Source organism: Gobio gobio (genome assembly GCF_949357685.1).
Source record: "Gobio gobio genome assembly, chromosome: 8".
Classification (NCBI taxonomy): Eukaryota; Metazoa; Chordata; class Actinopteri; order Cypriniformes; family Gobionidae; genus Gobio; species Gobio gobio.
The window spans coordinates 33,619,188-33,635,333 of NC_137114.1; the positions used below are offsets into that span (position 1 = coordinate 33,619,188).

Consider the following 16,146-nt stretch of genomic DNA (forward strand, 5'->3'; position numbering starts at 1 on the left):
AAATATAAATATAAAATATTTATTATATTATATCATAATGTTTTATTACATTAAATTAAAAAATGAAATGAGGTTTTATTTTATTTTATATAAAATATTAATGAAGCTAGACTGTTTTATGGTTTAGACAAATTTATTCTTAATTTTTTTCTGACATACTAGTTTTTGTCTTAAAAAATGTTTTTTTTTGGTAAGTTTTACATTTTAAATCACAGATTTTAAATGTGGTCTCAAACTTTAGGACTTTTGAGTTTAAAATACTTTTTAAATATCAAATATTTATTATATTATATGATTTACTCATACAGTGACACACAGGGTTTCATCCTCCACTGCTTGATGAAAGCACTACTCTGGCCGGCTCTCTCCACGCTGTCATTTTGCGTTGCTGTTGCCATGGTTTCCCTGTATCGTGGGTATAGCAACCACCAGGCCTGCCATTTTTAGTCTGCTGAGACCAAACCTGCTGGCAACATCTCCCTCTCTAAGCAGTGCAGTGCACTCCAGCTATTGTATTAGAGCTCTGTACAGACGCACCACACTGAGAGAGATCAGTTTCAATCCCTTCCACAATTCGATTCCTGTTTGTCGGAATAGATTGGAAAGCATCTGGCACGATTGGTGGAAACGCAAGCAGATCGTTTGTTGTGTACTTCTAGGACTGTGAATCATGTGCTCTTTGTCTTCCTCTGAGGTCAACATAATAAAGCAGCCATAATCCCAATGATGAAATCTGTAATCCTTAACTCTGATCTTTGCTCTAAGCTTCCCTGGGTGGCCATACATTATTACTTTGGCGAGATTAAATCGTCCACATTCCAATTGTAAGATTAGACACAAATCTTAAGTTTGTGTTAATATTCAAACAGGGATCTAATCATTTTTTTTATTTTTTAGTATAGAAAAGCAAGATGGGTGCTCACAGCAGCCAATGTGAGCATAAACATATAGCATTTGCATTTCAGACCGTTTGGATTACTGGAGTGTAACGTTTATCCTAATTCGCAGATGTTTTCCATTAAGTGTTTGTCCTTATGTGCACTATATATGTGTCATGTGACTGAAAATGTAGCTTAATAGCCGTGCAGTCTGCAAGTGTTTTCATTTTACGTGGCTATTTCAACATACGGTACATTTAAGCTCAAAATGCCATTTTGCGTTTGTCGATTTCTTCAGCTGTCGTCATCCATGTGCTGACTGAAAGCTTGAAAGGTTAGATTCGGTATGACTATAATAATTGCAGTAATTGCACTGACGCAGCTTCCCCGACCACGCGTAGGTTAAGTAGGACCAGTGTGTGGGATTGAATGATGAAATGCTGTTCTCGAGCGGATGCAATAGAAGCCTGCAGATGTGCTGTTCTCACTGTGATTTATGGATGTTGTTTATGAGGGGAGAGAAGACAGGAGCTGATGACTGAACAACGGATGCTGGTGTACAACTCACTGATCTGTGTTAAAGCTTCGGCTTCATATCTGTCACTTTCTGTCGTGCACGAGGACTGCACTGTCACCTATGAACATATCACACATTAGGCATCGGGCCTTGAATAGAACAAGCCGATATAGGGCACACAGGGGCTAGTTGTCTAACGTTTCATTTTTGGGTTCATTCTTGAAGGTCCAGCAGGTTTGGCTACGGAAAAGATACTGAACATTTCCACTGATATTGCCTAGAACATGTATACAGTTCATTGACCACTATAAATAACAATATGTATATTAAAAATAAGGGTATGGGGTAAGTTGTCACAATGAAACTTGCTATTAAACACTCTACACTGAAAACAATTTGGTGTAGAAACTATTTTCACTAAGAAATTGATTTTAAATTTCACATTTATAAGAAATGGCAAGGAACACATAGCCTGGCTCCGCCCTCCTACATACTTCCGATCAATTTTTATTTTCCTTCAGTACTCCATCTGGGATTTACGTTATATTCTATGGTTTTCTCCGGTCAAATTTTAAAGGTGTCATGAACTGGCTTTTTTTATTTTTTTATACTGTTGTCTGAAGTCAACTTATGATGTTTGTGTGGTTTTTACATTCAAAAACATCACAATGAATAAGTAATAGGCTATTTTCTACCCTGGTTTTGAGCCTCTCTGAAAAACACTCGGTTTTGATGGGCGTACCGCACTGAACACTTGGAAGTAAACGCCCACGGCTAGGATTGGATAAGATTTGCATATTTAATGAGCTTCAGCTACCGTCAGTCCCAGGAATCGTCTGGGGGAAATGCTCGGAGGACTCACAAAATATCAAACAAACACAATGATTCAATCACACACACACACACACATACTCATACACACACACTCACTCGCGCCTGGCCCATAACGTTACAAGTGAACCAATTCAATAACACCTTCTCCAGCCTGTGACAGCGTGCTAAGGTATGTAATCAATAGATTTGCAAAACTAACACATATAAAAAAACATGTTTTAGCCTACTCACATAAGTGTGTGTTCAGAAGGAAGCTTATGCAGGGACGATCCTTAGGTCACAAGTCGTTGGGCGGGGCTACAGAAGCATATATCTGTAGAGGCGGAGTCTAGGTCCTATTACGTAAGAGATCCGCATATTCTGAGAGCTCTCGTTTTCTGGGCCTGGTGTCAATAAAAGCTTTTCTTTGACTAAAAAGGACGTTTTCAGCTCTGAAACTTAAAAGATATTCTTATATTACCATGACCTTTTATATATCAAAAGCTCAAGGGAAAGTTGATTTCTCAGTGCATCCCCCCTTTAACCGGTCCAATCAGCAAACAGAGGGAGTGGCTGAGAATGATGACGTTGATGTCGTGCACTAGTTTGAGATGACATACATCACGACCAAACGTTAGCGATTGGTTATGGCAGATCCAGAGTGGCTCTGGGCAGATACAATAGTTTTAAACTTCAAGAGAGTACCCGCCTTCAAGGAAGTTAACGCTTGTCAATGGAGAGTGGCAAGACTCTCTGTACAAATGAAATGTACGAGAGTCTGGTTGGACCAGGCTAAGTAACACATTGTTTTAAACATTAACTTTTGAAGTAGAAATACTCAAATATAGGAAACTAAAATAGTATTTTTTTTGGTAAATCGTACTGTAGGCTAATACACTTTGTTTTATAGCCTACACAACATTGAAATAGTCATATAATAATAATATATATATATAGTAAAATTAAACCATAAAACAATGAGTCTATGAATGACAACAATTTACACGAGCTAACGTGCAAAAATATGAAACCATTGTTTGGCCAGCAAATATTGTAGTAATAAATTGTGTAAAATGATTATAACATTTAAAATACGTGACAATTTCAACCTAAAATTTATGAAAAATAACCTTTAAAATACCAGCTTTTTATCAGCGAAACAAGTTTTAATTAACAATTGTTTGTTGTTAAGACTTAGTTGCAGTTCACTGCTAAGCAACGTTTCTAGAAGCCAGTTTGAAAGTGGACGGCGCATGCGCATTGAGCATGTCTGTCATGAGTAAGTGGCTACTTAGCGAGAAAACAAAGACAGGCGTCTCTTGTTCTAAAGCTGAGGAGGTTTGACGATGGAGCATCTGTACTGCTCATGTGGATGCCAAAGGAAACACAAGGAAACAGTAATCCTCTGTTACTGACCTCTTCTGAAGCAGCTCGTTTGGGAGGCGCTGTATTTCTTTAACGTTACTTCGCGCGCATTTTCTACAGGAATCATAAAGATCCACAGGTCTTTAAGATTCACGAGCATCGCCATGGAATAGCAGCGTCCACTTCTAGTTTAAGACGTCTACGGATGTTTGTATCTCGGTAAGAAACCTCAAACTTTTTCTTGAGAGACATGAAAACGTTCTTTCCGCCCCGTAAACCTCAGCTCTGAGTTGTTTCATTCGCCGTTTGTTGTTAAAGTGATAGTGTGTTTCATCTTTACAGACCTCTCTGTGTCAGCGATGTAACGTTAAACGTCTGCTGGAAATAGTTAGTAATTGACAAATGGGCGCTGTCCGTGGTGCTGAAACACATTCTATCAGTCATATAGATCTGTATAATACAATATATATATATATATATATATATATATATATATATATATATATATATATATATATATATATATATATATATATATATATATATATATATATATATATATATTTATATATATATATAATATGCTTTTAACCTCTTCAAAGTTATGTTTCAGTGTCGGGTTTTCTTTTTTCTCTCTGTACTAACAGGAAGACTCAATCTGAGACGCCGCCCTGTTATTAGAACTCCCAGCATGGCAAATCACAGAAGGCTTGTGTTGCATTTGCTATTGCTCTTCCTATTTGCTGGTAAGTGTTTTGATATTTTAAATTCGAATGATAAATAATAAGTATTTTTTGTAACAGACATCTTTTTGTCATTTAAATAGTAAAAAGAAAAAAATACCAGTGAGATAATAGTAACATCTTTATTACAGTTGTATATGTTTATAGAAACTGAGTGTGTTAAACTGATCATATTAAAAATAAGCATACTAGGTTTTGTCCTGTAAGGCTTTTCTAACGTGTGGTTGTCATATCTGCAATACAGAAACATAAAAATGCCTCTAAAGATGAATTTATTCTTATATATCAGAACTCAATGTTTTTTTTATTGCATTTGTTTTTGACTTTACAGTTTGTATCGCCCATGTAAATGTAAAAGACATCAATGTGTGGTATTTTTTACAGCATGCTGTTATATTGCTTTTAGATAAATGTTTTTATATCAATCCACAATTAATATTTTTTAAAATCAGAAATCATCAATTAATATTTTTTAAAATCAGAAATTATTAGGGGTGTAACATTACCCTCATGTCACGATTCGATACATATCACGATGCAATATTATTGTGATAGTCCAAGACATATGCTAAAAGGTAAAATAAAATAAAAATTACTGTTGATTTAAAATGCTAAATTTGGTATTACATTGGGGGGTGGAAATGAATAGGCTTGGATTTGGTGTTGGTAACCCAATGCACAGGACAATGGTGACACCAGAATAAAAAGATCCATGATTCTGAAGCAGAAATTATTTTAGACGAATATGCGTACACTTTGTCAACTGACTAGATATATTTAAAATAATGTAGGCCACTTTTTATTGGTAACATAAGAAATTTGGCATTATCAGGACCCACAAATATTCCCCCTTTGCATTATTATACATTATATTCAACATTATATATAGTAGTTTAATGTAGTACTGACACTAAAACTGCATTTTTGTATTGCAACCCCTAGAAATGATTCTCTCTAACTCGTTCCCCCCAGCCTCTTAAATGTCTGTATCTCATAGGATACAGAAACCATTTAACTTCTTGAACATTATCAGCCGCAAATTTACATATCTGCAAAAAATACAATCCCTACATAAAGAGATTGCATTGATTCAGCTGTCAACAGCAACATAAGCGTCAATGACTCACACAGCCTCTCTTCACAGACTGTGGCAGTCTGGTGTCATCAGAATATTGAGTTCTCAAATAGATTTAGAATCGTATTTCATCTTCCACCAAGTCTACATTCTTCGACTAGTGTTGAATTATGTCACATCTAATCATTAGTGTACGTCATCTACAGTATGCTTGTGGGCTGGACAACTTCGTTTGGGTTTTTGCATTGGCCCATATGACCCTTCAAACAGAAAATGCAGTGTTGACAGCTTGTGCTCGAGGCTGTGAGTTATGTAAGATGGCCTCCGTTTCAACAATGGCAGAAAGGTTATGTTCACAGTCGAGTGAACACTCCAGAACAGTCTTCACATCATTGAGGCCTCGGCCCGGCCCCTGCTCAATGGGGTGTTCTCTGCCCTCAATACTGAGCATGTGTCTGCAGTAATCGGTGCACTTTAAAGTATGTTTTTGTCTGACCGGGAGTTGGGTGTGCTGTGAGCTCTGGAATTGGAGCTTGCAATGGATAATGATCTCTCTCTGTCTCTCTTTCTCATTCTCTGGTGCTCCCTTGAGAAAACTCTGCCTCAGATTTAATTGACCTCCATAAAGTATATGCAGATTGAAGCTACATTTTTGGAAAGGTGTTAACTTTTTATTCCAAAGGCCAAGCAAGGCATGATTGTATGTCCTACATGTGACAGACAGACAGACAGACAGACAGATAGATAGATAGATAGATAGATAGATAGATAGATAGATAGATAGATAGATAGATAGACAGACAGAATGATAGAACAATAGATAGACCAACCGACCGATAGATTTAGTTTTTGCATGTGTGTATGTAGTAATACTCTCTGTGTTTCTGCAGTGCAGGAGGTCAGGCTGGTGTGTGTGGATGTGCCATCAGACACAGAGGGCATTGTAGGGCGTGCTAAGAAGTTAACCTGCATCTACTGCATGAAACGAGAGGAGATCTCTGCCGAGACTAAAGTGGAGTGGTCCTACATTAGTCCAGATAAAAAAAAAGTGCTTGTGAGTTCACCTCTTAGCTTTTTTTATATTTAATGAGTGAATATATCTGACACGTAATCATCTGTCCAATACAGATCTATCTGTTTGACCGCAAGCCGCAGGAGCCAGAGGACGTAGAAGTGAAGTGGAAGGGCCGTCTGAAGTGGAACGGCAGCAAGGACCTGCAGGACCTCTCCATTAGTATCCAAAACGTCACTTCAAATGACGCTGGCACATACGAATGTAAAGTGTTCCGCTTCTTTGAGTTCGATTCGTTCAAGCTTTCCGCCAACAGGACAATCACAATCGAGCTGGACGTGAAAGAGAAACGTAAGTGAGTGTACACACCGCTAGACATTTCTCATTACCTTGTCTATTTGATCTGATTACCTCGGCTCTGCAGTGTGATTTGGATGGTTGCGCTGGAAGCCATTTTCAAACAAGCTGTAACTCGAAAATCAGATACTACTGACCTCAGAACAGTGTCAATACGATGTTGTGACATGTTGTTTGTGTTGTTCTAGTAATGGTGTGCCCTGTTCTGTTTTTATTGTTATTTAAGCTTACTTATTGGAAGGCAGGAAGTTGTTTTCAGGGCTTTATCTGAGCAACCACTTACCTCTCTATCTGTTATAAGGGGTAATGTAAAGATTCTGGTTTGTATGCTACCCTCTGGATGCCTGAGATTGCTGAATGCAGAGTACTTCCTCTCACTTCAATCGAATATACTTTACCTAATGTATATTTGTCTATATTTAATCATGCAACCGCAATGCATCATCTCTATCTGTGAGTGTCTCGGTTCGCAGATAGAAATTTACAACGTTGTATTTAAGTGATGGGTTTAGAGGATATTTTGAATTGCGACCAGCCTTCCAGAACCACAAACTTACAGTACAACTCTGCTTTTACATTCCATACCATTTTAGATCTATTCACTGCAGTGCATGAGACATACATAAAAAACGTTGTATAATTTGATCACATCCTTTTTGACAATCATATTTTTGAATTATTTTTTTCTCTAAAATGTCACATGCACTGCTCTATCGTCTATACACCTTCTGTGGTTCTCACCTTTTAAAACCCATTTCAAATGCAAAACAGTCTGTTGGATACATTATGAATATAATGAGATCAGTGTGGGTGGGCTTCTGCTCTGAAGGGTGAAGCTGAGAACCTCTGATCACACAGTCACTTTTTTTTCAGTCTGGCAAGCCTCCTCTGATTGCTCAATTAATTCCGTCTGTTTACATATTTTCATTTTCTCAGCGACTCAAGACACCGCGGCACTGTACTCCGAGATCATGATGTATGTGCTCCTGGTGTTTCTCACATGCTGGTTGCTGGTGGAGATGATCTACTGCTACAGGAAGATCTCCAAATCTGATGAACTGGCGCAGGACACTGCGTGAGTATTACATTTTCATGTGAACTTAAAGGGTTACTTCAGCGATTTAGCATTAAGCTTTGTATCAGTAGAAACCCAGTAGTATATTCAAATTATGGTACTTTCCCCCCTCATATCCCCCTGAGACGAGAGAATTATGCATTTTATTTCTGGAAAAATCCTCCGAGGACACAAATATCGTCATTTTGCGTTATCGGAGGATTTTTTTGGCCAGAGGCTAAAGACTACAGCCAGTAGAGGGAGCTGTTCCGCATGTTATCAAACCGCCCATAGGGGAGAGATCTCACGCACAGAATGTAAATGCGCATGGCCGGTTCGGCTCGGGCATTAATAACGGGGCGGTGCGGAGCAAAGTGAGTGTTTCAACTTTTCAATTAATTCCTATGAAAGTTTAGCTTCCATAGGCATGATCTGAAAACGCGCCAGACTGGACACCCGCCGTGAATGACTGCCGCGCTTACCTCAGCTATTCGCTCTCGTGATGAATGAAATCTGACCCCTACTGCGTCTGTGACGTGACTTTCGTTCGGGTCACTCACACTTTATTGAAAAGACACGTTCAGTTTTTATTGTAGTGTCTGTTCTCTAACTGAACAAAATGATTTTATTACTATGAATATCAAAACGACGGTGACGCGGTGGGCAAGAGATGTAACCAGTAGCCGTGGCTTTGGGAGTGGCCTCTTAGGGCAGCGAAGCAAGTGCATTCTGGGAGTACAAAAATAGATTTTCTGTCTTTTCTCAGTCTAGAAGTCTAGAAATAATGTCACATTTCTACTACATAAATGACCCAGTTTAAATTCACACTCATCTTCCCAGCGCTGAAGTACCCCTTTAACACTATAACCTAAGACACAAGTTCACTATATAGGTTATCTCTTCTTCTGACAAAAGGGTCCATTTAAGTACATCAAAAATTTTACTTCCAGTCTCTATAGTTTACTTCATTATTCAATGCACTCCAAGCATAATGAAAATGTGGGCGTATGTATGGCCTGTCTGACAGGTGGATAAAACATGTTCTTACTCAGACATGACATTCATCATTAGCCATGCATTTAATGCTGTATTCTGAAGATTATAGAGTTGTTTGGATACTTGATAGACTACCATAACACACAAACACAGGCATCCACACACACATGCGTAATGTGTGCATAAGTGCTTTAAAAGCGTGCATTAGTGCGACCTAATCCCATCAGTCATGTAGAGCAGATGGGAAATAAAGTGGTGCCACATCAAGCGAACCTGTTGTAATCAGATTACAAACTTATACTCATTGACCTCTTGACTGTCATTTGACACAACATTGGGTCATTTTAGCCCTCTCTTCTCGTCCTGCTCTTTCTTTACCATAGTTTACTTTGTTGTCAGTCATTTCTTGTTGATTTGTTTGTCAGTCATATGAATATGTGATTTACATTGCTGTCCTCACTCTGCTAGCAGAAGAAAATACGGAGATCCCCAAACGCAGAGTCATTGAATATTATAGGAATAGTTTAGCCAAAAAAACAATTGTTATGGTTTTCCCAACCTCATGTCATTCCAGATCTGTATGGTGTTTCAGACATTTGTGACGAATCATCATGCAACTCTTGTCATACAACGACCACATAGTGGCTTTTAGTGAATAATGACTTACATTTGGACTTAAAGTAGTTGAATGAAAAAATGAAAATTACCCCATGATTTACTTACCCTCAAGCCATCCTAGGTGTATATGACTTTCTTCTTTCTGAAGAACACAGTCTGAGTTATATTAATAAATATCCTGACGCTTCCGAGCTTTATAATGGCAGTGACGGGGTCCATTGAGTTTGAAGCTCAAAAAAGCACATCCATCCATAATAAACTGACTCCACACGGCTCTGGGGGGTTATAAAGTAAAATATCTAGCTTCTGGCAGACCGCCTTCCATATTCAACTAACGGAACAAGCGCAGCTGGTGCGACGTATCACTAGAACGTAGCATAAGCGATTTGAACTGCGAGAGGCGTTACACTTTCTGCGTAAGTTCAATATGGAAGGCTGTCTGCCAGAAGCTAGATATTTCACTTTATTCAATTTTTAAATATGGATATTTTTCGCTTCAGATTGCCTTTATTAACCTCTCGGAGCCGCGAGGAGAACGCTTATGATGGATGGATGTGCTTTTTTGAGCTTCAAACTCAATGGACCCACTGCCATTATAAAGCATGGAAGCGTCAGGATTTTTATTAATATAACTCTGATTGTGTTCATCAGAAAGAAGAAAGTCATATACCTAGGATGGCTTGAGGGTATATAATGGGGTAATTTAAACTACTCCTTTAAATTATGACTTTTATCATATTTTTAAGGATCTAGTTGTACTTTCTGGAGTCACTGGTCACTATGAAATGTAGTTATATGGAAAAAAATGTTGACCTAAAATGTGCTTAATTTGTTAGCACCTACAGTACATTAAATGATTTTAAAACTGGGTTTCCCTTACAAATTTAAGGTTAGATCAGGTAGAAATTGCTCCAAACAATTACATGTTAACCGAGTGCATAATGATTCTTTAAAAATGTCACCATACAGGTTTGAAGCAAACTGATGATGAGTAAAGACAAAAATATGTATTTTTGGGTGAACTATCCCTTTAATGTGGTGATGGTATAAGACTGCTGCTTTGCTGAAGGGACCTAAGGTGGTGCAGAAGCGCACCCTCAACTCTTAGTTTTTGCCTTTTTCTTTTGTACCCATGTGTCTACAGGACAGACTACTTAGCCATTCCCTCTGAAAATAAAGAAACCCCGGACCCTGCTGTAACGGAATAAAAGTGTCCCACCATTACGGTATTTTTGAATTTACCTCTCAATTAGAAACATCATCAATAATTCCCCACTCATCCCAAGTAGCTGACTAGAACCCCTCCACCATCACGGTCTGTTTCTCTCTTTCCTTTTCCACATCCTCTCTTAACACCACCGGATCTCCATTCCCATTCACTCAGGCTCATGCCATTCCTCTGTTCATTGCCATATCTGTCCAGCATTACTAACCTCAGCTGATCTCTCAACATAATTCAGTGAGAGGTAAAGTACAGCAGCGCTAAAGCTGAGGTCAGGATTTGTTCACTCTGTAAACTCCTTGATCGATAATTTAACATTGTTTAAAGTGTTTTGGAATATGAGAATGCATAGATGGTTGTGATATGACATGGATCCATTTATTTTAATTTGCCCTGTCTTTTTTTTTTTTTTAAATATTTTTATTCTGAGCAGCTTCCTGCAATGTCATCTGATATGTTTTACCAGAACAGAGTTATTTGTAATTTGAGGACGACTTTTTGTTGTCGATGGGGGTTATGTAACATCCTCTTCTGATGGAGGACAGTATTATTCTAGAAACATGATTTGATATTAGTATGGAAATGCAGATGATTTATTCATGTGGAACATATCTGCAATTCTAAAAACATTTTTATCACTACTATATATATATATATTAGGGCTGTCAAAATTAACATATTAACGTATGCAATGTATTTGTATTTTTTAACACGTTAAAAATATTTACCGCAATTAACACAGCATCCGTTTTTCGTCATCGCCGCTTTGGCTAGCGTTACATTATACACTCACCTAAAGGATTATTAGGAACACCATACTAATACTGTGTTTGACCCCCTTTCGCCTTCAGAACTGCCTTAATTCTACGTGGCATTGATTCAACAAGGTGCTGAAAGCATTCTTTAGAAATGTTGGCCCATATTGATAGGATAGCATCTTGCAGTTGATGGAGATTTGTGGGATGCATATCCAGGGCACGAAGCTCCCGTTCCACCACATCCCAAAGATGCTCTATTGGGTTGAGATCTGGTGACTGTGGGGGCCATTTTAGTACAGTGAACTCATTGTCATGTTCAAGAAACCAATTTGAAACGATTCAAGCTTTGTGACATGGTGCATTATCCTGCTGGAAGTAGCCATCAGAGGATGGGTACATGGTAGTCATAAAGGGATGGACATGGTCAGAAACAATGCTCAGATAGGCCATGGCATTTAAACGATGCCCAATTGGCACTAAGGGGCCTAAAGTGTGCCAAGAAAACATCCCCACACCATTACACCACCACCACCAGCCTGCACAGTGGTAACAAGGCATGATGGATCCATGTTCTCATTCTGTTTACGCCAAATTCTGACTCTAGCATCTGAATGTCTCAACAGAAATCGAGACTCATTAGACCAGGCAACATTTTTCCAGTCTTCAACTGTCCAATTTTGGTGAGCACGTGCAAATTGTAGCCTCTTTTTCCTATTTGTAGTGGAGATGAGTGGTACCCGGTGGGGTATTCTGCTGTTGTAGCCCATCCGCCTCAAGGTTGTGCGTGTTGTGGCTTCACAAATGCTTTGCTGCATACCTCGGTTGTAACGAGTGGTTATTTCAGTCAAAGTTGCTCTTCTATCAGCTTGAATCCTCTGACCTCTAGCATCAACAAGGCATTTTCGCCCACAGGACTGCCGCATACTGGATCTTTTTCCCTTTTCACACCATTCTTTGTAAACCCTAGAAATGGTTGTGTAACTGAGCAGATTGTGAAATACTCAGACCAGCCCGTCTGGCACCAACAACCTTGCCATGCTCAAAATTGCTTAAATCACCTTTCTTTCCCATTCTGACATTCAGTTTGGAGTTCAGGAGATTGTCTTGACCAGGACCACACCCCTAAATGCATTGAAGCAACTGCCATGTGATTGGTTGATTAGATAATTGCATTAATGAGAAATTGAACAGGTGTTCCTAATAATCCTTTAGGTGAGTGTACATGTATGACCACGCTCTTATTCAAGCAAATGCTTTTAAACCATTCAAGCACAATAGGACACAAAAGAGAAGGCAGTGCGGTACTACTAGCATCTGTGAATCTCCTGTCTGCGTGACACACACACAGTGCAGTGTAGGCTGGCCCGTGTGGTCCGATCAAACAGATGAGCTACTGCAGCTCAAATTGTTCAAGAAGTTAATGCTGGTTCTGATAGAAAGGTGTCAGAATACACAGTGCATCACAGTTTGTTGCGTATGGGGCTGCATAGCCGCAGACCAGTCAGGGTGCCCATGCTGACCCCTGTCCACTGCCGAAAGCGCCAACAGTGGGCACGTGAGCATCAGAACTGGACCACGGAGCAATGGAAGAAGGTAGCCTTGTCTGATGAATCACGTTTTCTTTTACATCATGTGGATGGCCGGGTGTGTGTGCGTCGCTTAGCTGGGGACATCTGTGGGATGTGCTGAACAAACAAGTCCGATCCATGGAGGCCCCACTTCACAACTACAGGACTTAAAGGATTTGCTTCCAACATCTTGGTGCCAGATACCACAGCACACCTTCAGGGGTCTAGTGAAGTCCATGCCTCGACGGTTCAGGGCTGTTTTGACAGCAAAAGGGGGACTAACACAATATTAGGATATTCGTGTCAGGCATAATGTTATGCCTGATCGGTGTATGTATATGTAGCTGTAATAGCTATATAGTATAATAGCTGCCTTTTGGGGGGGGGGGGGGGTGTTTTCTATGATGATGTTAATTCTTTGATATCCCAAAACGCTGCTTTTTTTGGGGATATCAAACATAATCATGGAACACAACTGCAATTTATATATAGGATTTGCGTTATCAATTATACACTCTAACTGAATATGCTTTCTGTTTCAGGTCCTGACCAGTCTTAATAGAAACCGGTTTAAAATGGAGAACAGGCCCTGATATTGTTCTAACACTCTGAAAGCTGCTTTGAGAAACCAGGAGACCCGCCAAATCAAATCCCTCTCGTCTTGATAATGTGATGCGTGGAACAAACTCTTGACTGGTTCATTATCTCCCACCGTCTCAGTGGAAGTCAACAGTAACACACATCTAATCTCAGACTGATGAGGATCTGTACGTGTCTGTCCTCAACTTTTGCCTTAGTAGACACAAATACAGCAGCACAGAGCTGAAGAGCTATCATACTGCCTATACACGCACTTTTTTTAACCAAATGTCAACCATTATCGTTAGAATGCCCATGTGAGCCTTTCCCTCTTTGGTATATGCTGTTCTTACTCTTTTGATATAGATGAAGAAGTCTGGATTCCAATTAGACTTGGTTTTTAATGTCGTGTTTTCTATACAAAAAATCTTATTATAGACAGTATTTTGTTTTGTTTTTTATTGTGTTTTTTTTTTAAAACGATTTGCCACTTTGCAATCAATAATAAGTGAAGCGGGCAGGTAAACAGCTGTAATGACATACTGTGTACAGCAATGAATGCTCGCTGTGTGATTGAACACATGCTGTCATCTGCGTTTACATTTGTCGTTGCAGATATTCTTATAATATTAAAGCATGTTTATGTGATTAAGATTCAACAATCACTGGACAGAACAACATCATTATTACATTATTCCACTGGATGCTTTGTCAACAGTGGCACTGAAGCCACATTGCAACATTTTGCTGATCTATAGTAGCTATATATTTTAAACATTTGCTTTATAATTCTGCAGACTCATTTCAGATTGACTGAGAACAGTTGGCTGGACATAGTAACACAATCTATTCAGCTGTTAAACTAACACTTGACTACGTGTTTGTATTTCCCTTTTCCCCCACTGTTGCTGTTAAGATACATTTGTATTTTTATTTCCAGTGGTGCAGGCTTATCTCACTATTAACTCTGACTTTTGCATTGTTTAATATAGGTCATTACCACCACACAAACACTGCGCTTGCTCTACCCTGTTATAATAGAGCTGCTCGTCACTTGTCAAAGCTTGTCATGTATATTAAACCAGGCAATGCATTTAAAAAAAAATGTACGACTGCCTGTTATTTAGAGATATTTCTCCCCAGCCTCAACACGGCATTTGGATGCTAAAAACATATTTCTTTTCAATTAAATCCATTTTAAAAAAGCATGCAAGGTTTTCAAACCCATATACAATCACTTCTCATAGACAATGGCATAGGTGCACTTATAAATCACATGTATTGTGTTACTTGCAAAAAAATTGTGACTACTTGAAAATAATATGTGAACTTTGTCTTATAACACTGGTCATAGCCAGTCTGTACAATCACACATACACTGTGAACAAATATTCTACAATTACATAACGCATAGAATATGTAATGAAGTTATTGAACAAAGAGGGCGTGTTGTATTGTCAACAATTGGTCTTTGTCTCCCTCTGTAGTTCATACAGTGCAACTGCAATTGACTCAAGTCGACGTTTTTCAGTTATTTATTTGATCATTAAAATGTAATACTGTACTGATTCAATGCGTGAAAAGTGTGCTTGGGTCAGTCTTTAATTGGAGTGGCAAACTAGAGGTTGAATTAGATGTTTTTAGTTACATTTTGCCAAGTGAGGCACTGAGGCAGTAACACATGCGTCATACTACATGTAGCAGTTTCATTCAAAAATACTATCTTGGTTTTTAAACCAGTGGGCATTTAAAACTGCTTTGGGAATGAGTTTTGGTATACAAATAAAAATTAATTGAATTAAAAAAGAAAAAAGGTGTTTCAGTCTAGTACATCCAAATGCATCTATTGGGGCTGCCATCACGATTGCGGGACATTTCGGAAATATTAAATATCAAAATTAAGATAAAAATAGGTACAATCTTACGAGTGTAAAACCACGGGCACCACAGAAGTGTGACATGAAATTAATATGAAAAAATAATAATAATTCACCATTCACCCCCCAGCCATCACCTGCAATGACCATTCACACAGAAAGTAACTTAGTCCTTTTTCTTAAAGGCATAGTTCAACCAAAAATTGTCATAATTTACTCACCCTCAAGTTCCAAAAAAATAACCATTTTGAAGAATGTTGGTAACCAGATAGTTGAAGGCACCCATTGACTTATGGAAATACTATAGAAAATGACTGGAAGTCAATTGTCTGGTTACCAACATTCTTCAAAATGTCTTCTTTTGTGCTCAACAGAAGAAAGAAACTCGTACAGGTGAGTGAGGGTGAGTAAATTATGACAACATTTTTGGTTGACCTATGCCTTTAAGAAAAAGAACTACTTTCTGTGTGGAAAGGTCATTGCAGGTGATGGTTGGGGGAGTTAATGGTGAATTGTTTAAGGCCGAGTAAATGATGACTATCCCTTTGAGGGGCGACATCCGTTGTTATAACACCAGCCATAACGTAACTTAGGCGTTATTTCTTAAAATATAATAAAATATGTTAAACCAAATTATATGTACATGTTAAATAAATTACGTTTTTTCAACGTAACCACTTTATTTGTGTTAAAAATAAACTTATTGGACACTTT

General features: G+C 38.5%; 1 protein-coding gene across 1 annotated transcript; it reads left to right on the top strand.

Moving 5' to 3' along the window:
- The first annotated feature begins 395 nt into the window (after nt 1-395).
- scn3b (sodium channel, voltage-gated, type III, beta) lies at nt 396-15,593 on the top strand. The gene is made up of 7 exons (XM_079823956.1): nt 396-3,792; nt 4,221-4,319; nt 6,282-6,445; nt 6,520-6,754; nt 7,697-7,835; nt 10,573-10,654; nt 13,519-15,593. The coding sequence occupies exons 2-6, from the start codon at nt 4,265-4,267 to the stop codon at nt 10,634-10,636; spliced, it is 657 nt and encodes a 218-aa protein (XP_079680082.1). The 5' UTR covers nt 396-3,792; nt 4,221-4,264; the 3' UTR covers nt 10,637-10,654; nt 13,519-15,593.
- The last annotated feature ends 553 nt before the right edge of the window (nt 15,594-16,146 follow it).

Coding starts and splice junctions, on each gene's coding strand:
- scn3b (XM_079823956.1), top strand. CDS start 4,265: ATGGCAAATCACAGAAGGCTTGTGTTGCATTTGCTATTGCTCTTCCTA. Junction 6,755..7,696: donor GCTGGACGTGAAAGAGAAAC/GTAAGTGAGTGT, acceptor TCATTTTCTCAG/CGACTCAAGACACCGCGGCA. Junction 7,836..10,572: donor GAACTGGCGCAGGACACTGC/GTGAGTATTACA, acceptor ATGTGTCTACAG/GACAGACTACTTAGCCATTC.